We start from the raw sequence: 25796 nt of genomic DNA, 5'->3' as shown, positions 1-25796 counted from the left end.
GTTGATGTCAGTGGGAGGAATAGTGCCTCATATTAGTGGGCTAAATAGTGCTTACAAGGACCGGGTAAGGGTATGCAAAGGGACGCATTTAGCCCAGAGGCCGAAGTTTAAAGACCACTGGTCTAGGGCTATAGGAATAGGCACAAATACTTATCGTATTCCTCTTTTCCCTGGCAGCCAGCACTTTTCTTTGATCCCCAACTTCCCGATATGTGTGTGATCGGCTGCTCAGTTGGGCTTTAAAATAATCTGTGAACCTAAAACTGATATTTTAGTCCAAAGCCATTATTACAAATTTTGGAGGGTAGAGAAGGAGTATAACCTCTGCCCAGGTTGTACTTCTATCCTTGTTGGGGGATTCACCCTCTAATGGTGAACATTTTTACTGGGACAGTGATGGGAAAGCCAAATGTTTGAGTTGTCACTGGAACAGGAATAGAGGGTAAATCCTCCAACTGTGACAACGGTCCTAACTTTGGAGAAATGTTGATAATTCCTGAACTTCTAGAGACAGAAAGTGAAGGGAAATCTGCCCAAAGGTCAAAGGGATAGGGGTTTTAGTCCTTCCCTGCTTAATCTGAAACAAAAAAAAAACCTGAGCTTTGGTTATACTTTACCACTTGGCAGATTATTTTATATGTCTGGGACTTTTTCGGGGAGATCTCTGCACTGAGTTCCCAGATCTGCACACCTGATGTGCCCATTATGAGGGATTCCCACTCTGTCTGGAGAATCCAAGAAACCAGAGGCTGACTCGGTCCAACAGACTCTATTATTAACTAAAATAAGATTTTTGGTTGGATTGACACAATAAGGATCAAAACTACAGTGAAAATGTCCCTGCTCCACATCCCTGCTCCACACTCAATACAGCACTAATGATGGATTTAAAGGGTTTGAAAGGGCCACTTGCTGTCAACTAGCGGTGATACTTTTGTACTGTATTGTATCTTTTTTCATCATAGCAACAAAAATACAGCAAATAGCATTGATAACAGTGATAGGGGTTCACTGGTTCAATTTTCATTTCAATAATCGTTTTATTATATTTTATCATAGATTCATTTATTTCTCTGCAATGAAGAAAATAAAAAGAAACAATGAAAAGTTATACGCACAAAAAAAGGGAAGTTTGGGACTTTAAATGAAGCACTTGGATAGTAAAAGACAGAGATATTTCATTGGACCATATTAATTTATTTAATTGAATGTTCAAAAGAACTACTCATTATAAATAAGTCCAATTCATGATATATATAAATATCGATACAATAAAAACATAATATATGACATAATGTATAGTATCCACATGTAGTTATACATAACAGTAATAAATAGATTAATTAAGTAATGTGGCAGAATAGTGCCCATGACAGCATGTCCGACATCGACAAATGTATGCACATGATAGATATGCATCCCATAAATGAGGACAAAATTAAATTTGTAATAAATGGTCAAGGACTTCTAAATAGGTAATTAAGGACTTATGGATGTGGTTCCGTATACAGGTATAACCCGAGCATCAAAAAGCAGAGCTCGACGTGTTTCGTGGGTGTCTCCCCACTCATCAGGAGCAGATGCTACCACAAAGTTTCTATAAAAAATTCATAAAATAAAAATTATACAAATAATATACTGACCAGTAAATTAAGATAGTAAATTCATAAAACTATATTATGAATAGATAGTTTGGTTAGAGCGGACTCACCAGTCCAGGCGTCAAATGCAACGCACAGCGGTGGGCGCCGGGCGGGCCAGGGACAAGCTCCCTATACGGACACTGAGGCGGCAAATAAATGGATACGATATCTGGCACAGAAGGAGTGTATCAGCATGAGAAAGTGTGCCGAAATGGTGTTGATACTAAGAAAAGTGAAAGTGAAAATAAATCAACAACAGCAAACTTCACAAAATGATGAACACAAAGCAGAGTGATATTGAGTAGTGAGTATGCAAGAATGGCTGACATATTGAAAACAGAAAGAGTATGAGGGGGTAGAATGGATGTATGTGTGGGAGTGTGAGTGCATGGGATATGGTAAGTGTGAAAATGAAGAGTAAGGTATGTGTTGGTGATAATAAACAAGGGGGGATAGTCAATTAGCAATAGACAAAGAATATGTCAGTGAGGATAGGGAGAAAGAAGGAAAGAGGAATGGGAAAAGTAAACAAGTATGTACCTTGATATCGATCCTGGAACAACAACCAGCTGACCGGATAACTGGTGTGTTCAGACCCCATGCAGAGACTGGCCTGACAAGCAGCCATCCCCGAATGGGGTTTAAATATGCCGCCAACGTCATGTACGTGAGACTGAGGGGAGGGGCCACGCCCAACCCCGGTCATCGCTGGTTGATGACCGGGGTTGGGCGCGGCCCCTCCCCCTCAGTCTCACGTACATGGCGTTGGCGGCATATTTAAACCCCATTCGGGGATGGCTGCTTGTCAGGCCAGTCTCTGCATGGGGTCTGAACACACCAGTTATCCGGTCAGCTGGTTGTTGTTCCAGGATCGATATCAAGGTACATACTTGTTTACTTTTCCCATTCCTCTTTCCTTCTTTCTCCCTATCCTCACTGACATATTCTTTGTCTATTGCTAATTGATTATCCCCCCTTGTTTATTATCACCAACACATACCTTACTCTTCATTTTCACACTTACCATATCCCATGCACTCACACTCCCACACATACATCCATTCTACCCCCTCATACTCTTTCTGTTTTCAATATGTCAGCCATTCTTGCATACTCACTACTCAATATCACTCTGCTTTGTGTTCATCATTTTGTGAAGTTTGCTGTTGTTGATTTATTTTCACTTTCACTTTTCTTAGTATCAACACCATTTCGGCACACTTTCTCATGCTGATACACTCCTTCTGTGCCAGATATCGTATCCATTTATTTGCCGCCTCAGTGCCCGTATAGGGAGCTTGTCCCTGGCCCGCCTGGCGCCCACCGCTGTGCGTTGCATTTGACGCCTGGACTGGTGAGTCCGCTCTAACCAAACTATCTATTCATAATATAGTTTTATGAATTTACTATCTTAATTTACTGGTCAGTATATTATTTGTATAATTTTTATTTTATCTATTTTTTATAGAAACTTTGTGGTAGCATCTGCTCCTGATGAGTGGGGAGACACCCACGAAACGCGTCGAGCTCTGCTTTTTGATGCTCGGGTTATACCTGTATACGGAACCACATCCATAAGTCCTTAATTACCTATTTAGAAGTCCTTGACCATTTATTACAAATTTAATTTTGTCCTCATTTATGGGATGCATATCTATCATGTGCATACATTTGTCGATGTCGGACATGCTGTCATGGGCACTATTCTGCCACATTACTTAATTAATCTATTTATTACTGTTATGTATAACTACATGTGGATACTATACATTATGTCATATATTATGTTTTTATTGTATCGATATTTATATATATCATGAATTGGACTTATTTATAATGAGTAGTTCTTTTGAACATTCAATTAAATAAATTAATATGGTCCAATAAAATATCTCTGTCTTTTACTATCCAAGTGCTTCATTTAAAGTCCCAAACTTCCCTTTTTTTGTGCGTATTAATTACCGGGATGGAGGTACTCAACTGTACTTCATTTAAAGTCCCAAAACTTCCCCTCTTGTTGCTTATATATAATGAAAAGTTATGTCAGCACAGTGTTGTCAGTGTAGCATTCATTAGGTTCTTTTTCAGTATGATAGCAACCTAAAAGTGGAATTTCATTAGCAGTCACAGGCAACAGTGATTTTCACCACTTTTATCTGGTTCCATAGACTCATCATTAGACCCATCTGTATCTATATACAGAATGTAATGTTGTAGAGATAAACACAACTCACAATAGAGAAGAAGACTTACAGTAAGCAGAAAAAAATTAATAAATACATTATTATTGGATTAAAAAACATTCTTTGAATTAAAAGGGATATGTTGCTGCAAATAAGAAAGAGGATTAATCCATCTTTTGTGACATCGTACTGTACTCTGGAGGAAACATCAGGGGTCTTACCTGCTCATTAACTCATGAAATATTCGGTCTGGTAGCAGGAAGATGAAGTTATTAATGACCGACTTTAAGGCATCCAGAGAGACACTTCCAGTCTGATCTACGTCAAACGATCTGAAAGCCTTCACAAGATCCGGGTGTGCGGAGGAGATCTGTAATGGAAGACATTGTATGGACTTTGTTCTTAAAAGTGCACCTCATAAAAGAATAAGAAGATTTTTTTTCATTCCTAATGTATCTGTATTTAATGCTGTACTGTCATCTTCAGATGTTTCATTGATATGGTTTTCGGTCGCCTAAAAGTCCCCCAGCTATACTAATAAGACTTGCTATGCTTTTGCTATATGTAAATCATAATTTTACTAAAACCACCCTCCATCAAATCAATGGAATCTAACAAAATAGGTAGAAATTATTTATTTTACCACCAAACAAGCATTTATAAATAGATCAAATATATGTACATATGTACAGTGTATATCCATTCAGTTGCATCTGACTCTCGGCAATAGGCCAGCTATTTGGGCACCATTTTTGATACACTTACAGGTGTTCCTTTGCATTACACAATCATTTTCGGCAGTTTTCCACTATAAATGGCACCTCAGTGATATCTCGTGCCAGCCTCCAATTCCACATGAAGGGAAAATATGTCGGGCGGAGCTAGCGGTGTGACGTCAACGCGCACGGACCGACCTTTACCCATCGCAGCCTTGCTTACATGACATTGTTTGTCTTACATGATATCGCTGTAAGTGTAATATTTTTTTTTTAATACTTGATTTAAGTAGTATAGCACTATGAGTCCTCTTCCTTATTTTTAATACATGCAACCGCGAGAGCCAGAAGCTGAGATCCATCCTGACACAAAGGAGCTGTTCAGTAAGCAAGCTGTGGCTTCCCAGTTGGGAATATCTTTATGCGCTTAGGATCTCCTTTTGTGGGATCGAATGATCTGGTAAGTGGCCTATTTTTCTCTAAGCCCTTGTACACACAGTGGGACATTCCGACCACAAAATCCGTCGTTTTTTTTTTCCGACTGATTTTGTCCAAAACTAGTGTTGCATACACACGGTCGGACAAAGTTGTCGGAAAATCCGATTGTTTGGACTGTGATGACGTTCGTTTGTAACGACGGGACTACGTTCAGCCTAGTAGCCAATAGCTTTGGTCTCGTAATTTGATCTAAGCATGCGTGGCACTTTGTCTGATCAGAATTCTCTACAAACGATCGGAAAAAGTCCGATCTGATATTTTATATATATATATATACACCTAAGGCGTGGGTACGGGGCGTGCTGGGCACACCCTAATCACCCCGTGCTGTCTCCAGAGATTTGCCCCAAAATGCTGCATCCGAGAGTGTGTGGCCAGCACAACCTGTGAAACAGTTTCACAGGCAGCAGATCGTGAGAATTGCCAGAGCTGTTCAGTGTATGAAACTGTCAGATAATGACACTGCATGCAGGGAGAGACACCAGCTGTCAAAAGTCAGTGGTGATGTCGGAAGTGGGCGGGACCGAATGGCCATCAAACACCAGCCATTGGGATGGGGTCTGGGTGGGTTGCTACCCGCCCACTCTCTGAAGCAGCTCAAACAATGGCTGGTGTTTATAACACTTGGTCCCACCCACCCCCGACATCTCGGCTAAGTTGTAAATGATCACAACTCAGTCGCGATGTCGGAGGTGGGCGGGACCAAGCGCCAACACCAGCCAATGATTGGGCTGCTTCAGAGAGGGGGCGGAGCCAGAGAAATGTAGCAACCCGCCTAGTCCCATCCTATTGGCTGGTGTTTGGTAACTGTTCAGTCCCGCCCACCACCAATATCACCGATGACTTTTAACAACTGGTTTCTCTCCCTGCATGCAGTGTCATTATCTGACAGTTTCATGCACTGAACAGCTCTGGCAATTCTGACGATCTTCTGAATGTAAAACTCCCCCTCTCCCCTATCTGTGCCACCCAATGCTGCCAATCAGTGCCAACCAGTACTGTCTATCCGGGCTAGTGCTGCTTATCAGTCTCAACTAATTCTGCCTATCAGTGCCAACCAATGCTGTCAAACAGTGCCAACCAATGCTGCCTATCAGTGTTGCATATCAGGGCCCATCAGTGCTGCCTATCAGTGCAAATCAGTGCCCATAAGTGCTGCCAATCAGTGCTGACAATTAGTGCCCATCAGTGCTGACTATCAGTGCCACCTATCAGTGCCAATCAGTGCTGCCAGTCAGTGCCCATCAGTGCAGCCTATCAGTGCTAATCGGTGTCCATCGGTGCTGCCAATCAGTGCTGCGAATCAGAGCCTGTCAGTGCCCATAAGTGCTACCAATCAGAGCCCATCAGTGATGCATATCAGTGCTGCCTATCAGTGACAATCAGTGCTGCTTATCAGTGCTACCAATTAGTGCCCATCAATGCTGCCAATCAGTGCAACCTATTAGTGCCCAACAGTGCACCTATCAGTGCACATTGGTGCTACCAATTAGTGCCCATCAATGCTGCCAATCAGTGCAACCTATTAGTGCCCAACAGTGCTTCCTATCAGTGCCCATCAGTGCTGCCTTAGCAGGGATGGTGGAAACTCCTCTACAGATAGTTGCAATGCAAATTACCTTCAAGTGCAACAACTTTTTAGTTGGGAGGTTCACACCATTATAGCACTTTGTAATTTTAATTTTTTGCAGTGTTACACTTAATTATATATGTTTTAGTTATGGTTATAATGTGAATTATTGCACTTAAAGTTAATTTCCCACCACCCCTGCTAAGTCCATGTCCTTATGGACCTTGCTTTGTGCACTGGTGCGCAGTCATGTTGGAACAGGAAGAGGAAATCCCCAAACTGTTCCCACAAAGTTGGGAGCATGAAATTGTCCAAAATGTCTTGGTGCCTTAAGAGTTCCCTTCACTGGAACTAAGAGGCCAAACCCAACCCCCAAAAAACAACCTCACACCATAATCCCCCCTCCACCAAATTATTTGGACCAGTGCACAAAGCAAGGTCCATAAAGACATTGATAAGCGATTTTGGGATGGAGGAACTTGACTGACCTGCACAGAGTCCTGACCTCAACCCAATAGAACAACTTTGGGATGAATTTGAGTGGAGACTGTGAGCCAGGCCTTCTCATCCAACATTAGCACCTGACCTCACAAATGCCCTTCTGGAAGAATGGTCAAACATTCCCATAGACACACTCCTAAACCTTGTGGACAGCCTTCCCAGAAGAGTTGAAGCTTTTATAGCTGCAAAGGGTGGGCCAACTCAATATTGAACCCTATGGACTAAGACTGAGATGGCATTAAAGTTCATGTGCGTGTAAAGGCAGGTGTCACAATACCTTTTAGTATATATATATATATATATATATATATATATATATATATATATATATATACACATATATATACACACATACAGTGGTGTGAAAAAGTGTTTGCCCCCTTCCTCATTTCCTGTTCCTTTGCATGTTTGTCACACTTAAGTGTTTCGGAACATCAAACCAATTTAAACAATAGTCAAGGACAACACAAGTAAACACAAAATGCAATTTGTAAATGAAGGTGTTTATTATTAAAGGTGAAAAAAAATCCAAACCATCATGGCCCTGTGTGAAAAAGTGATTGCCCCCTTGTTAAAACATACTATAACTGTGGTTGTCCACACCTGAGTTCAATTTCTCTAGCCACACCCAGGCCTGATTATTGCCACACCTGTTCACAATCAAGGCATCACTTAAATAGGAGCTGCTTGACACAGTAAGGTCCACCAGAAGATCCTTAAAAGCTACACATCATGCCGAGACCCAAAGAAATTCAGGAACAATTGAGAAAGAAAGTAATTGAGATCTATCAGTCTGGAAAGGGTTATAAAGCCATTTCCAAAGCTTTGGGAATCCAGCGAACCACAGTGAGAGCCATTATCCACAAATGGCGAAGACATGGAACAGTGGTGAACCTTCCCAGGAGTGGCCGGCCGCCCAAAATTACCCCAAGAGCGCAGCGACGACTCATCCAAGAGGTCACAAAAGACCCCACAACAACGTCCAAGGAACTGCAGGCCTCACTTGCCTCAGTTAAGGTCAGCGTTCATGCCTCCACCATCAGTAAAAGACTGGGCAAAAATGGCCTGCATGGCAGAGTTCCAAGGAGAAAACCACTGCTGAGCAAAAAGAACATCAAAGCTCGTCTCAATTTCTCCACAACACATCTTGATGATCCCCAAGACTTTTGGGACAACATTCTGTGGACCGATGAGACAAAAGTGGAACTCTTTGGAAGGTGTGTGTCCAAGTATATCTGGCGTAGAAGGAACACTGCATTTCATAAAAAGAACATACCAACAGTAAAATATGGTGGTGGTAGTGTGATGGTCTGGGGCTGTTTTGCTGCTTCAGGACCTGGAAGACTTGCCGTGATAAAAGGAACTATGAATTCTGCTGTCTACCAAGAGATCCTGAAGGAGAATGTCCGACCATCTGTTCGTGTACTCAAGCTGAAACGAACTTGGGTTCTGCAGCAGGACAATGATCCTAAACACACCAGCAAGTCCACCACCGAATGGCTGAAGAAAAACAAAATGAAGACTTTGGAGTGGCCTAGCCAAAGTCCTGACCTGAATCCTATTGAGATGTTGTGGTATGACCTTAAAAAGGCAGTTCATGCTCGAAAACCCTCTAATGTAACTGAATTAGGACAATTCTGCAAAGATGAGTGGGCCAAAATTCCTCCAGGACGCTGTAAAAGCCTCACTGCACGTTATCGCAAACGCTTGGTTGCAGTTGTTGCTGCTAAGGGTGGCCCAACCAGTTATTAGGTTTAGGGGGCAATCACTTTTTCACACAGGGCCATGATGGTTTGGATTTTTTTTCACCTTTAATAATAAACACCTTCATTTACAAATTGCATTTTGTGTTTACTTGTGTTGTCCTTGACTATTGTTTAAATTGGTTTGATGTTCCGAAACACTTAAGTGTGACAAACATGCAAAGGAACAGGAAATGAGGAAGGGGGCAAACACTTTTTCACACCACTGTATGTGTGCTTGAGCTTTCGGGTGCACACCCTAATGCAATAGGCTGCACACACCTATGATATACACACAGTATCTCACAAAAGTGAGTACACCCCTCATATTTTTGTAAATATTTTAATATATATTTCATGTGACAACACTGAAGAAATTACACTTTGCTACAATGTAAAATAGTGAGTGTACATCTTGTATAACAGTGTAAATTTGCTGTTTTCTCAAAATAACTCAACACACAGCCATTAATATCTAAACCGCTGGCAACAAAAGTGAGTACACCCCTAAGTGAAAATGTCCAAATTGGGCCCAAAGTGTCAATATTTTGTGTGGCCATCATTATTTCCAGCACTGCCTTAACCCTCTTGGGCATGGAGTTCACCAGAGCTTCACAGGTTGCCACTGGAGTCTTCTTCCACTCCTCCATGGCGACATCACAGAGCTGGTGGATGTTAGAGACCTTGTGCTCCTCCACCTTCCATTTGAGGATGCCCAACAAATGCCTAATAGGGTTTAGGTCTGGAGGCATGCTTGGCCAGTCCATCAACTTTACCCTCAGCTTCTTTAGCAAGGCAGTGGCCATCTTGTAGGTGTGTTTGGGGTCATTATCATGTTGGAATACTGTTTAAACCGCTGGCAAAAAAAGTGAGTACACCCTAAGAGAAAATGTTTAAATTGGGCCCAATTAGCCATTTTCCCTCCCAGGTGTGTCATGTGACTTGTTATGCCGCGTACACACGATCAGAATTTTGGCCAACAAAAGAGCTTTTCATCGGGAAAATGCGGCCGTGTGCATGCTCCATCGGAATTTAGCTGGCTGAATTCCCGCCAGAAAAAATTTGAGAGCATTTTCTCAATTTTTCAGACGGAAAAACTTTGTATCGGAAATTTTCGATTGTGTGCAATTCCGACGCGCAAAAACTCACACATGTTCAGATTCAAGTCTTGTTGTACGTGTTGTACGTCACCACGTTCTTGACGGTTGGAATTTGGTGTGACCGTGTGTATGCAAGACAGCTTGAGCGAAATCCCGTCGGGAATTCCGTCGGGAAAACCATCAGAGCTTTTTCCAACCAAAATTCTGATCGTGTGTACGCGGTGTTACAAGGTCTCAGGTGTGAATGAGGAACAGGTGTGTTAAATTTGGTATTATCGCTTTCACTCTCATGGCTCCCATCTCATCGCCCCAGAAGGAAGCTTTTTCTAAAGATGACCATCTTGACCATCAGCGGCCATTTTGAACCTTAAGTTGGGTACCCAGGAATTGATTGTTGGAATTATTTTAACATATGTCAAAATTGTAATGTTGTATCAATAAAATATGATCATATTTTTTAACTGAGTATGTATGATTGGAGGCATAAGCAAATTTCCACTACTTAGTTCTTTGCCATTTTAAAACAGAGCATTGCAGCATTGCAACATGGTTTGGACTGAAAATCTTCTGTCAAGCAGGCTTGTCAATCAATCTTTTGTACTTGTTTGATGGGTTCAGCATTTTAGAAAGAAATCAGCAAGAGTAACTACCCTTATTCTCTCAACTGGAGGTGCATGTTAAAGTGACCATTATTTGGAATTGCACCTCAATGCACAACTACAATAGCCTTCAATGAACTTGTGCTGCAAAGTACCACAATATGCTGTGTTTAAAAAAAGTGCAGGTTAATATTTTAGTCTGTTGTATGTTCAAAATGCTGCCTTTACATAATGCACAAAATATTGCATGTCAATATGCTTGCAGTAATGCATCTCAACTTATCCCAAAAGTGTAAAGGGGCTCGAAAAGTTTAACTGCCTTGAGACTCCCCTCCAAGTACCTATAGCAGTTACACATTAGGTTAAGTTAAGTTTAAGAGCAACCATAAATTCGTTTTTAGATTGTTTCTTATTTTGCAAGGTCTAATACATGAGTTGATCCCAAACCTTTACCCAAAACACCTGTATCAATTTTTTCTTAACACTTAAAGAACGTTTGAAAGACAGCCTGCAAAGAGAATAGCTTATAAAATCATCTTAGAAAGTCAAGTTTGGCTTTAGGAGTTCTAAATACATGGAGACAACAATTTTTATTTTGTTTCGAATTATTACTCTCTCTTCTAATGCAACCTGCTGTGTTCGAAATACATCTAAGTCTGTTTTTTTTTTTTTTTTCTACTAAAAGGAATATTTGAAAAAAAAATCATTTCATATCAAGTAACACGCATCCAAACAGACGCTGAGAGGTTTGTCATGTTTCAAAGAGAGGAAACTGCTGTGTTTTAGTGCTTTTCAAATGGTGGATATATTTTGAAATTTTGTTTTGCGCCTTATAAAGGTTTATCAGTTTGTATTTATCTCTCTGTAAAATAATTATTCATCGCTTTTGAGCTAGCTAGGTGCAATTCACCCAAGACACACAGGGGAAGAGTATCTAAAAACAGGAATTCTTTTAAATGTAACATAGCTTTGAGCCATAATTACACATAGATTTATTTAAATAAAGTTAATTAAAATATTTACAGTAGTTATAACACTTTCCAGATATACCTGGAATGCAAATTGCATGGGAATGTAATGCATTATATATTTTTACACATCTATATACTACATGCTTTATTTGATCAGAGTTGAGGATGTATCGGTGCAGTAGAAAAGGGAGTTGTGAAGATTTTAGCTGCCTCCAGGTACGTGTTTGTTATTCCCAAACCCCATCCAAACTCTCACCCCAATGTCACATTAAAGTGACTTTGTTGTCTTTTAAAAAAATAAACAAAAAGTTCCTTATGTTTTTACTCACCAGCCCTGAGCCTATTCTTGGAATCGTATCTCTCTTGAAGAGATATAACATCTAAAGCCAGTCATAGATGATTTGATTTTCTTTCCTGCAACCATGGGTTGCGGGAAAGAAAATCGCTCAATTCCCCCAACAACACGAGTGCTGATGAGGGAATCTCTCCCACGGAGCTGTTGTGTTCTCCCCGCGGGGGTGGAGGAGCCGTCCTGGCCAGGAGAACACACAGTGATTATTGCTAGCAGCTAAAGCAGCTGGCAATATGTACATCACAAAATCCACTGGTTGTACCCAAGTTGATCGATACTTGGGTACAATCAGCCTACCCATACATGGTTTGAATCTCAGCTGATCCCTGCTAAACCGGCCCAAATGTGAACTGTCTATGGCCATCTTTAGGAATTTAACAGTTCCTTCTATGTCAGATGCCTGGTCCTTTATGATGCACAGAGGTTTTGTTTGCCAGCTCCTATGTTCCTACAAGATACAGGGATTCTCTAGGGCAGCCATTCTCAACGTTTTCAACACAGAGGAACCCTTGAAATAGTTCTCTGGTCTTGGGGAACCCCTGCTAAAATTTAGAAGTCTACAACTCATGATACAATAGTGTGATGGTCAGTGGGAAGAATGGTCCTTACACTTGTGCTCTTTGGGAAGAATTACCTCCTTACAGATAGCTAAAAAGATCAATGGTGTCAGTGGGAACTCATCTGAGAGGCAGAAATTGCCCAATGCTGAGGGAACCCTTAGCAACCTTTGGAGGAACCCTAGTTGAGAATCACTGCTCTAGGGACTAGTAGACTGAACTACAACACATGGTGGGGGATGTGGGAAATCAACACTCAAAAGTGTTGGATGTTTAGATTCTTTAGATGGTCATAGCTCTTGAACAGGGTGAAAATTCCAGGAATAGGCTTCATAGCAGGCAAATATAAAAAATAATCCCCTGTTAGAGGGAAGTTTCTATTTACTTTTTTCAAAAGCAAGAGTTGTTTTAAAGTGAACCAGTCATTATTGGGCTCATAGAAGAATGAATATTCAGTCCAAGTGTCAAGACCTGGTACACCTGCTGATGGCACTGTGGGTTTGAAAGCTGTACTTTTAATGACCTCCAACGGGTGTCTCCCAGCAGTCAGCAGGTTCCTGCAATCAGTTCCACATGGCTCTAGCTGCTGGGAGGGTACTTAAGTCCCACCGCTGGTGTTGCAGCTTACATCAGTGTTTTGATTGCCATCCTTGCTGCCAGATCCTTATACCTGTTTATCCTTTTTCTGAGCTAGCCTTGCATCTTGTACCATGATGCTTACTCCCGCTCTTTGTTCCTGTACCCAGTCTTGATCCCCCCTTCCCTTGCATCACTGTTACCTGTGTGCCTCATTTTGTATATATTTTGTATATAGTTAGTTGTTAGGTCTCTGTTAGGTTAATTAGGTATTTTGTCACTGGGCTTTGTTCCTATTTGCTGTTTGCTGGTGTGTGATAAATCTAACTTTATTCTTGCTGTAAATAAATCTAACTTTAAAAATATATACATATGGTCTGGTCCCAGTTTCCTTGTGTAGCTACATATATCTGGTCATCTCCTGTGCAGACTCCTGACACCAAGATTGTTACTACCTTTGAAAGGTTTATATTTGACTATTATTTATCTTCATTTATTTTGCCGCAGCCTGACTCTAGGCTCTAGCCAGCATTAAGAGCCCATTTACACCAGGATGGTTTGTTGGGTACATTTAATGCACATGCATTAATGTGTGTTAAGTCGTGTGTTAATGTGAGTTGCATTAGAGCTGGCAATACATTTGAATAGGCTGCCTAATGCACTACAATAGATCAAACATTTGACTTGCTGCATTCTTGATGGTGCAGCGCAGTGCACGCTAATGTGTTCCTCTGTATTTCAGGGCAGAACAAAACTGGTACATTGTGAAGGTGCTGAGGGGTGATATTCACAATGAATGGCACCGTAGCACAGGAACCAGATAACATGTTTAGCCAGCCATAGACGGCTCAAATCTCTGCCCGTTCAGCAGGAACTTTCACATTATTCGCGATTATTGCAAGCGGCAATTATAGCCATTAGCAATAATCACTGTCTTCTGCTGCCCCCACTGGGAAAAGACAATGGCTCGGCAGGAGGGATTCCTACATCGACACTGTCTGTATTGGTGGGGGAAATCAAGCAAATTTATTTCCTGCAACCCGTGGTTGCAGGAAAGAAATTTGCTTTGTCTATAGCCCGACCCACTGTTCATTGTGGTTATGCACACAGTAACAACACGATGGACCTAAAAGGAATGGGGCAGCAATTGTCTGATCTCAGGAAACCTCTGACCACAGAATTTCAGAGTCAGGCTCAGACTACATAAATCTAAATTAAGAATCAAACATACATCTTTCATAGATAACCCTGCACATACATAGGAATTGGGAACTAAATATTAAAAGTCTTCGATATGCTCAATATCACTGGTTCTCTGGTGATGCTTCTGTTTCTCCAAGGCAAAACCAGATGTGGTCAGCTCTCCTCCATAGCTTCCTGTGAGAGTTATTCATGAAGACCAATTTATGTCTATAGTATCTTCAGATAATGTCTGCTGACTGTTCTGTGGGCCATATAAATCTCCCTACCTATTTAATAGGAATGAGTGGAATGATTTGGACTAAACTGATTCATCGCATTACTTCTACAGCAAAATTGTTCCATCAAAATGAAAATGTTTAATTTTGTTTATTGGTCGTCTTAGGTTTCTGCTGGACAAAAAAACTTCTCCTCCTCTCATCGCCTCTATACCAGTAATAGGGGAAGGTATTATGTAGTCCAACAGGTGAGAACTAGTCCCCGAGGGTCCAAGGACAAGCAGATAACTCTATGCCCATCATTCTCAGCAAGCCATCTGCCTGTCTGTGGGCAGCCTTAGATCACTTTCCAGAGATTGGCCATTGATAAATTTAATCCAGGAGGAAAATGACACAAAAGAAAAATGAACGCCTCTTTAGAGGCATCTGGCCATCTTGTCGCTATAGAACATGCCTTACGGCCACGCATAACCAGCTATGTTTTCATTGCTGGCTGTTTACTTAAGCAACGACAGATGGTTCTGGATTGGAAATGAACTTCCATTTAATTGCAGACACATTCTTTTCCTATATTTTCTTTCTATTCAAGAATTACATCCAAAAGCAATAAAAATATACTTTTTTTTTTTTTAAATTGGCCACAACTTCCTTCTTATTTCCATAGCGGTATTGTGTACAATCGACTAGCACCATAGCAACAAGGAAAGTGGTTATTGTTCTGCCTGAGACAAACCATATTGTTTTTCAATCTGTCAGCGACTCACAATGTTTTCTGTCTTCCGTGCGAGAGATGATTCAACCTTTGTCTCAATTTTCTAAAGCTTTTACCATCTTTCGCATCAGATGGATGAAAGGAGGCTGTGAGATGGTCTTATCCCAAAAACAATGCAGTGATAATTGCTGGATGTATTTTATCACCTTTTAATATGCACAATAAGTCAAGTATGAACGAAGCCTGTCAATGCTGAATGTGGCTTAATTATCCAATGTGTGTTTACACTTCTGACAAGTTTACAGGAGGACAAGGCTGCTCAGTTTTAGAGGCATATAAGCGGTCACCGCGTCCTATACGTAAGGTCATCTATACAGCCCTATGACAACTGGTGAAAAAATATTCAAAAGGCAGCAAGTGGGGTAAAGGAAGATTGGATCCACAGAAAGGATACAAAAGAAGCAGGGCAAAGTTGGCCCTATTGCACTGCCCTATCCCAGGTCTATTTTCTTATGAACTGGCCACCTATTTGTTCCTTTTGGCTAAGCGTACCATAGCCAAGGCCTGAAAGAATAAACAGTCGTATTTGCAGCTGTGAAGGATTGTTTGACCACTATGATGCTCCATGAAAAGGTGTCCAGCATTTTACATGACTCCCACTCTAAATTCCTAAAAATATGGAAACCTTGGCTATCTTATGCTTTTCCCACACTAAACCCAGCTAATTATAGCACCTTTTAACTCACCAGCAGACTAAAACCAGGGCCTGCAGGACCCACTCCTCCCTTATTTTCTTATTTTTCTTTTTTGCTGTGTGGCCTTTTTGTTCAATCTTTAAAACATCGTTCGTTATATTGTCATGCATGCACCCACCCTTTTTTTTTAATAATTACTATCTGAAGGTGCAAACTATTCTCATTTACATGTGATTATAAATGACCCCTTGCGCGAGTGACCCCTGCATTGTATTTCCTTTGATTTTCAATAAAATTATTGTACCAGAAAAAAAGAAAAAAGAAGCAGGGAGATCTTTGCACTGCAGGTCCTCGGGTACCTGCAGGGAGGTCCTCTCCAGCAAGGAGAACAGTGAGCAGCCTGGTAGTGACACCACCAAATCTCACTCTAAATCTTGTGAGACTAGCAGTCAGGGGCAGCAGTGCCTAGATGATTTTACACTGCAGATATACAGCTATGATGCCACAGAACAGGAGTGCCTAGGCACAATTTTTAAAGAGGAATTCCTAACAAAAGCTATAAACAGGGGTCAAGTCCTGGGGAAAAAAGTGTGGGAACTCCCACCCAAGATCCACTCCCCCACCAAAAAAAAAATACGATACGCTCATATGCACGAACTCTTCAAAAGTAGTATTTTTCATCCAATTTTCATATTGTCTGTATGAAGCTTAACGGTTCTTAGCAGCAGGGACCTGATCTACCCGTCAGCTAGCTGTGATTGACAGGTAGATCGAAGCAGAAGCTGTCATGGGGCCCCCTACTGGCAATACCTGAATGGTCAGGTGTGCGGCACTTACTATTGCGAGCTTTGTGGGCAGCTGCTAGTGTAGCACCTGCCACACAGCTCGCATACCTCAAAGTCTTGCAGGACACGGCTGCTAATGGGAACTGAGTTCCTGTTGTGGAAAAAGTACAGGAACTCCGTTCCCATGCGTTCCCACAGGCACAATTAACAACTCCAGATGTTCTTAATAACATAGCAAATCTTCATTTGTTTGGTTCAGGTCCACGTTAAACATAATGACGTCTCACTAAGATACCAGGTCAGCCCAAATCCCCCAAGCTCTCATAGTTACCTTCTTCCTAAATGCTGCTTCTAGTTCTTCAAGAGTTAAGTCTTCTGGATTTATCTTACTAGGTGTAGAAGGCAGTCTCCAGCCCTTTTGCTTCTCTTGCACCAACTTAGTGGCCTCCCAGTTTAGTGCTGTTAAAAATATACTTGATTAAAGAATAATCTCTGCTTTATCAGAAAAATAACTTTTTAGCAAGTCACATATGGAAAAATAAGCAGATAAAATTATCCAAACATCTAACAAGCTAATACGTCAGGCATGCCTTAGGACTATTAAAGGGTCAGTTTTACCAAAAACATTTCAGTTTCTGAACGATGCTAAACAGTTACGTCACCTTGTAGCTCACTCAGACTCCAGTCCATAAGCAACATTTTTAATGAAATACATGTTTTCACCATTTTCGATCCTTCTTTGCACATTAGTGCCCTTGATCTCCTGCAGCTTTTTTGCAGCCACTTCTTTTCACTATGAACTTCAGTGATGGTTGAATGCCACTTTTCAAGGAGGGTTTCTAAAGGTGACCATAGTGGATCATGCCTGCATCATGTGTCTTGAAACAGTCCGATGGGAGCTTTTCATCGGATTTTCCGACCGCGTGTATGCCCATCGGCCTTTTTCTGTCCGCATTTCCGACGGTCTTTAGATTGAGAGCCTGTTCTTAATTCTTCCGACTGAAAACCTTTCTATCGGATTATTCGATCGTGTGTATGCAATTCCGACACGCAAAATTCCGACCCATGCTCGGAAACAATTTGACGCATGCTCGGAAGCATTAAACTTCCCTTTTATAGTGCCGTCGAACATGCTGTATGTCGCAGTGTTATTGAATGTCGGAATTTGGTGTGACCATGTGTAGGCAAGACAGCTTGAGCGAAATTCCATCGGAATTCCGATGGGAAAACCATTAGAGCTTTTTTCTACGAGAATTCCAATCGTGTGTATGCGGCATTACATGCTTGTTTGGCAAGGAAGGAAGGAAGGAAAGGAATAAGTACAAATGCTTATATTATTCCTTGCTATTGCTGTGGCTCTCCTCTGATGTCTGATGCTTCGGGATGTGAACAGGCCCTCCATATTCTTGCGTACAATGTAGAACTGCAGGACCTGCATTGTAAGTGATGATATCAGAAAACTCTGACTCGCCAAGCAGCAAAGAGAAATGGCTTTGGGGAACTGGTTGCAAAAAGAGGACCAAGTCTGAGCAATGAAAAAAGTAAGTATTTCAATGTATTCCTTTCCCCCAGAGAGAGTTTTTTTTTTCTTTGGAGAGTGCATGTTATCAGAACAGAGCCAATCAGCACTGTCCAGACAGAGGGTCAGGGGTTCTGCAGCCTTATAGGACAATCGGGGGGGGGGGGGGGGGATAAAAACTCCTCCTACAAGTTTTACCAGGCATTGATAGGAGTCAAAAGACTGCTATATACTGATGATGAAAAAAGGTATTTGGTAGTTTATATTTACTAAAGCTATTGCATTTCCATGTTCTGTGTATTGTGGGGGAGACAGATATAGTAAATGCAGGGTCCTGGGTTTTGTTACACTTTAAAACATGCAGTGCCGGCATCCACTGCAAGGATGAATTTAACAGGAGCCTTGAGTCCATTTGCCATGACCACTACAAGGGGTCATCTTTACCCCGTTTCATTTTTGAATGATTTTAGTTTAAAGAAAATGCAACTGGAGAAGCAAAAGAAACTCAAAGGTGTGTTAAAAGAAGCAAATCTGCAAGGTGGGAATAACAGAGCCAAGAATCATAGTGGATTTTGCCACTGGAGTCCCCAGCACATTTCAACCCACACAACTCTGTCTTTAAATTAAATTCCCCTTTTTTGGTGGGCTGGCCCTTTAATATTTAAAAAAGTTGCATGCAAAAAAAATGTGATCCACTGTAGAATTGATAAGATTTACAATAGGACTTGTCATAATGACAAAGTATAAACAGCCATTCTGTGATCCCTTACATACATTTCTAATGCAGATAAAGTGGCTAATCATTTACTATTGTATATTTATCTTTATCTATAGTTTATTTTGGTTGACCTTAATTGTCATGATGTCTTTATTCAACCTGACTATATAAATGCATGAAAGTCAACACATTTCCCATATACATTGCATTCAATGTGTAATCAGGGGACATATTTCAATCATCAAACAACTACACATTTAACTTTGTTAAAAGAATAAAAAGTGATAGACTATCAGAGACAGCTACAAAAACACATGTATGGGGAACATAAACGGCAATTTTACTTAAGCTGTCCCTCGCTCCCACAGGCTTCCTCCCAGCTGCATAACCAAACCCCACAAAACCGCTTCCCTTTAATGCTCCATTGGTTGCAGGCACTCTGACATCATCATGTACAATGCAGGACCAGCAGTGAGGACATTGAGGGCCCACCCAGAACCCAGAGCATTGAAGAGTAGAGGAGAGAGCCAAATCATCAAAATCCCCAATTACGTCACTTCCGGTGACTCTATAGCAGCAGTAATTGCAGGTTTTCGACGACTTGGCTGTTTTGACAGAACACCGTCAGCGTATACACTACGGTAGATGGTATAATGAGTAAACATTGTTAGTCCACCTGTGCTAATAACTAACAACATGGCCGCCTCCAAGGCAGCGATAACTTTTTTCCTCCATAGCCGGTGTTCAGTGAAAACAGCCAACACGTTGTGTACCGTAGTGTATGCATTTCCAGTGTTCCGTGAAAACAGCCAATTCGTCTAAATCTCTAATTACAGCTGCTGGAGAGTCAGTAATTGGAGATTTTGACGAGTTGGCTCTTTTGACAGAACACCGGCTGCCAGGGAAGCACGGGATATGGTCATTAAAACTGCCCTCTAATGTTCCTCTAGAAAACAAGCAATTCCCGAGAAGCTGTGCTTACAGTTTAAAGAGGCATGCAAAGGTTGACACGTTATGGCGAGATGCAGTGGACAAACTGCTTTTGTGGTAGAGGGTACATAGCTATAGGTTCATATCGGGAGAAGAGCACACTAGTATTATTAGGTTGAAATGTTTTTTTTTCTTTTTTTTTTTCTTTTTTAATTTTCCACAAAAGGCAATATGGAAGATGTACTGTGAATTTATATAAGATACAGTATAATGACAAAATTAATACTCCCTGTATATGTAAAGCTGTTTCTGTTTTATGTATGGACTGTATATTTACATTTCTGTATTGGAAGTGCCTTTTGCTTTTGTCACAATAAAAGCCCTTTGATAAAAAAAAACAAAAAAAAATAACATTTTTTTTACTTTGCAATGCAGAGGGAGCCTCACTGCAAGAGTTTAACAAAAGTTAAGCAAGTGTATACATACTGACAATTACTAAACAAAAAAGTCGCAATCACAAATAAAAGCCAGTGGTCAAACACAGCACACAGATATAACATATGGAAAAAAAAACACTCACTTAATCATTTCTTGTAAGCCGTGGAACCAATGAATGCACCAAATGTTGCAAAAACAAGTTAAATAAACACCCATTAATGTTATACTGCAGGTGAATATAAAAAGCCATCCTTTAGTCCAGCTATGTATTCATTAACAAAAATAATAAAATCTGTAAACCATGATAGTACAAGTGCCTGATCCCTGTCTTTATATTATCTGTCAGGGTTTAACATCTGTCTATGTCCCCATAGAGGTAATTTTGCCTCACTTCCTGCCCCTATAATACCAGATATTTCTGCTGATATCTAGCAGCATAGAAGCTCACTTCTCCCACAATTTCAAGCAAATCTGTACTATCCCCATGCAAGACAAAGAAAGTTTGCTTAAAAGCTCAACTGAACCTTAGGTTGTCATTGTAATGAAGTCAGGCTGCCATTAAGTAAAGTGTTTTATATGGGTTTTTTGTATTTACTATTGCAGCATGCCTCATGCCAAACCACCCTGTGGCATGTTATGCTGCGTACACACGATCAGACTTTTCGTCAGACTTGGTGCGGTGGACTGGAATCCGTCAGACAATTCCATCGTGTGTGGGCTCCAGCGGACTTTTTTTCCCCAAAAGTCAGACGGGCCTAGAAATAAAACATGTTCCAAATCTATCCGACGGACTAAAAATTGGGAAAACTGTTCATCTATGTGCTAGTCCGACGGACCAAATATGACGCAAGGGCAGCTATTGGCTACTGGCTATTGAACTTCCTTGTTTAGTCCCGATTATGTCATCATGTTCAAATCGAACAGACTTTTGAACGGACTTAGTCCGGTCGTGTGTGGCCAAGTCTGTTTTGTTCACAAAGTCTGTCGGACCTCCGCCGAAAGTCCTTTGGGAAGACCGTCGGACCTAGTCCATCGAAAAGTCCGGTCGTGTGTGCGTGGCATTAGAGATCCGGACTGCTGCATTCCACTCCACTTGAACATCAGACTTCTCAGAATGCTGATGCTTATTCTCCCTCATCCAATCAGCAGACTGGGGTGATTATATTCAGGGATGAGCCTGGCCATGTGTGGATCCAAGTCTGCACCCACCTGAGTGAGCCTGCCCCTGTACTGGGTCAATCATAAGCTGTCAAGGCATTCCCCAACTTCTGAGGCATACCCATAGTATATGTGCAGCTGTGGGGCAGGGAAATGCCATTGGCTGCAGATGAATGACCCAGTTCAGATGACATTTTCTTGGTCGGCTAAACTCCCACACATGATTTTTACTTAGAGGTAACCCTATATTAAGGCTTACCTATAGATACTCTAAATATCCCCTAAACATGCACCGTTTAGGGGATATTTACTGTATATGCAGCCGGTGACATCATAGGCGCATGCGCTCTGAAGGAATGGCATACCCATTACATTATATTCCCCCCATAAGGGAGAATCACCCTCTCTATTGGTTTACCATTTTCATTGAAAGTGAAAAAGTAAAAGAAAATCCCAGATTTTGGATTGTCTCCAGAAATGTAGTGATGGTCAAAAAGGCTATATTAAATGGGTTCCTGCTGTTTATTTAATCCTCTGTCTTCCCTTACCTAAAACATTTTTACATTTTACCGCTGTAGTTTTGACCTTTCTTGTATTGTCTGAGAATAATACAAAATTAACTGGAATTCCCACGTAATATGGATAGGCTTTCCCCCATACACCCCTCCATCCCACAATACCCTGTGCTGGAATCACCTATCAGTAAAACCGGAGTTTGTAATGTGAGGATGGGGGTGACCTTCCAGAAAGTCTGTATTTGCATAGCAGTTGGGCAGACGTTATGATGTTATAATATGGGACAAATGTCTGTCAGATATGTCCCGATATTTCTGCTTTAAAGTTTTAGTCTTTCACACTTGTTTAGCTCAGTGTGTCTGAACGCCATCATTATTCACTAGAAAAAAAGCAACAAAATGCCACTCCTTGTGCTAATAAACACCAGAAATTAATTACAAGATCTTCTGAAAATGTTCTTCCCGATGGTTGAAGACTTTGTTGTTTACTTAGCAGTATATCACTATCAAGGAAGTGTCAGAAAACAAATACAAATGAGAACTGGAGAAAGAAAAATCAGAATTTCAAAAATATTTCTAATGAAAGGACGCTAGGGCTTAAATGATGAAAGACCTGATTGGTTGCTAGGGGCAACAGCTCTACTTTTGTTCCTGTACCTGTCCATCCAGAGGTTACAGATGTTGAAAGGTATTGTTGCAACCACTTTATTCATGTTATTTTAATCATGTGGGCTTGTTGACATCTTAAAGGAATCAAGTGTTAAGCTCTGGAGAACAGACAGCTGGACACTAATTGGCTTATCAGGGTAAAGTTGTCCATAACCCTAAATAAACCTGATAAAAACATGAGATTTACATATATCGCCAAGTGCTTGTGGACACCCGACTGTCACACCTAAGTAAACCTTTGCTATTTTGCGAAGCCCACCTTTGTGGAAACATTAACCTTGCCTATTTTGGAAAAGATTTCCACGAGAGATGTGCCATTCAACTAAAAAATAATAATTTGTAAGGTCAGGGACTGATGAACAAGAAGTCCTGGCGTGTAGTTCATACCAAATTTGTTCAGTAGGGTTGAGCTCAGGGCTCCGTGGAGGCCAGTTGAGTTCCTTCTCACTAAACTCATCATACCATGTCTTAGGGAGCTGGCTTTGTAAACAGCAAAATAGTCATGCTGGAACAGAAAAGGGTCTTCCCAAAAGTGCTGTCACAAGGTAGGAAGAGCACAATTGTCTAATATATTTTTGTATACTGTAGCATTCACTAGACACACCTGAAGGCAATCATTTGGAAGAATGTCCACAAACCTTTTGAGCATATACCGTAATGCTCCTGATTTTGAGCACTACTTGGAACCACATGACCTTACCAAAGATCCTTATTTATGTATAAGAGCTTTGGGGAGCAGTTTTCTATGTAAAGCAGGGGTCCTCAAACCTTTTAAACAGGGGGATAGTTCACTGTCCCTCAAACTTTTTGGGGGCTGGATCAATTTAGCCTGATCAGTGTCCATCAGCACAGCTGGAACAAAGCCCATCAGCGCAGCCTCACCTGTGCCCATCAGCTCAGCCTCACCTGTGCCCCACAGCACAGCCTCACCTGTGCCCATCAGCGCAGCCTCACCTGTGCACAACAATGCAGCCTCACTTGTGCACAACAGTGCAGCCACACCCATGCACAACAATGCAGCCACACCTGTGAACAACCATGCAGCCACACCTGTGCACAACAATACAGACACAAGCGTGCAAAACGATGCAGCCAAACCCATGCATAACAATGCAGCCATACCTGTGCATAACAATGCAGCCACACCTGTGCAAAACAATGCAGCAGAGGAGCCAAGATCGGGGACGGCAGTGAGGACAGGAGAAACATCAGCCAGATCTGTGGGGCGGGGCAGGGCAGCCGACCAGCCCCTGAAAGTATGATCCGGGTGGTGGATGCAGCTCAGAGAGCCCAGGAGATGGAGGCGGCTGCGAGTATTCAGCCGCCGCCGGCCGGATGAGTAGACTGGCCGGGAAATAGTGACTGGAATCAAAGCATCCGCCCTGGCTCACATGGACCCCCACCCCAAGTAAATTACCTAAGTGGTCAGTATCCAGCCCACGGGCCATACTTTGAGGACCCCTGATGTAGAGGGACAATTTCCAACATGTAGGAAAATCTCCATGCGTGAGGTTCCTAATTCTTCTCTCTTCCAAAGTTTCAGGAGTAGCATACTTGCCCCAATGTCATTGTTGACTAAAGACTATAACAAATCCCATGCTTATTCTCGTCATGAGAAAACTAGTAAATATCTTCCTGTAAATACCTGCTCAGGTATACCTATAAATACCTGCTCATCTATGGTCATCCATGACTTCCACTATGTCTCATTTTATCAACATGCCTAAAACAAGACCTGTTTTTTCCCTATAAGTAACTGAAATCTTTAATTTTCAAGCCAGCACTGGGAGTTTTTTTCAGCAGAATTTAATTGGTCTCTCTGGGTATCTCTGCAAGGTGGCCAAACACATTAAAATGCAAATAAATCATTCTTCCAATTGTGATCATTTTAGAAGAGCATTGTAGAATGTGTCTGCATAAGATATGATCCTAAATTCATTGTAAGAGTGATTGCGTCACAAGATGTACCTATAAGCATGATGGGAACTGGAGCCATGTCTGGAGATCAAACTAAAAGTTGTAATTGACCATCCTTCTACAGGTCTGTAATTGCACAAGGAAAATTCCAGTGTGTTGTACCAACAAATAAGATCTTCATATAAGGAAAGGTTCAACTGTTTTTCAGGTAAATTCCCAGAACAACCTACTTCCTATTCGCTGCAACAGCAGTTCAGGTGTTTCCTCAGTTGCGGCTAACAGTGGGGAAGGCATTTGTTGCTTTGGTTTAATAAGTGGGGCTTAGTAAGATGACATTACTCTGATTTTAACACGTCCATAAAATCCACATTACATTTGTTCTAAAGCCGCGTACACACGGGCGGATTGTATGGCCTACTTAGTCCGTCATACAATCCGACGGACAGTCCGTCATACTTTCGAATGAACGGACTTGACCACACACGGATGCACAAACAGTCCGTCGAAAGCTTGCGCGATGACGTGTAAAGCACGTACGACGGGACTAGAAATAGGAAGTCCAATACACAGCAATGCAACCTTCTGCCGTGTAAATCCTTTCTGAGCATGCGCCATTCTTAGTCCGTCAAACTAGCCTACTCACGAGCGGATTGTCCGCTGAAATCAAAGTATGACGGACAGTATTACGGAAATTCCGAAATACTTAGTACGCCAGACTGCACGCTGAAAAAGTCCGCTGAAGCCCACACACGAGCGGACTGTCCGCTGAAATGTGTTTCGACGGACTAAGTAGGCCATACAGTCCGCCCGTGTGTACGCGGCTTTAGTGATATAGTTTTACCATAGTAGCTCAGAGCTGATGCATTGGAGCCATGTGGCATAAACATTGTGAATGAAGTGTCTCACCATGCTCCAATTCACGTGTCTATATATAATACGAGCCCAGTAACTGATGGCCCACCAGTTCCCTATATCAGTTCTAAAAGCGTGTAATAAATGCTCAAATAATCACATTAAAATATAAAAATTATACTTTAAAGAAAAAAATGACTGGTACTTTTTCAGGAACACCAGCTTCCTTACCTTGGGCAACATTTTCTTGTACTGACTTGTTTTGCTGCTCTACATTAATCCCAAGGTTTCGTAGCAGTTCTTTGTAGTCCAGAGTGTGTTTTTTGCTTATACAATATCGGTTCCAAAGCCTAAAGGAAAGCATTACAAAACAGCATTCAGTTTAGAACTTAAGTGTCAACCTGGAATCCAGAAACATCCTGGAAGGTAATTTGGCTTTTGTCTAAACTGGCCCTAGAGTAA

The 25796-nt window shown here is 41.5% G+C and overlaps 1 protein-coding gene across 2 annotated transcripts in view; it reads right to left on the bottom strand.

The window, feature by feature from the left end:
* The window catches only part of EFCAB6 (EF-hand calcium binding domain 6), a 270887-nt gene that overhangs the window by 134421 nt on the left and 110670 nt on the right, over positions 1 to 25796 (bottom strand). For both annotated transcript variants that reach the window (XM_077469390.1, XM_077469391.1), the window contains exons 8-10: positions 25566 to 25684; positions 16950 to 17077; positions 4048 to 4196 (exon numbers count right to left, since the gene is read on the bottom strand). In XM_077469390.1, the coding sequence (XP_077325516.1) occupies positions 4048 to 4196; positions 16950 to 17077; positions 25566 to 25684 (396 nt within the window). The remainder of the gene's footprint in view (positions 1 to 4047; positions 4197 to 16949; positions 17078 to 25565; positions 25685 to 25796) is intronic.

This window comes from Lithobates pipiens, unplaced genomic scaffold (genome assembly GCF_037356315.1).
Source record: "Lithobates pipiens isolate NorthernLeopardFrog02 unplaced genomic scaffold, aLitPip1_a1.2 Scaffold_8, whole genome shotgun sequence".
Taxonomy (NCBI): domain Eukaryota; kingdom Metazoa; phylum Chordata; class Amphibia; order Anura; family Ranidae; genus Lithobates; species Lithobates pipiens.
Note: the sequence above shows the minus strand (reverse complement) of the source record. Positions and strands in the feature narration are given on the sequence as shown.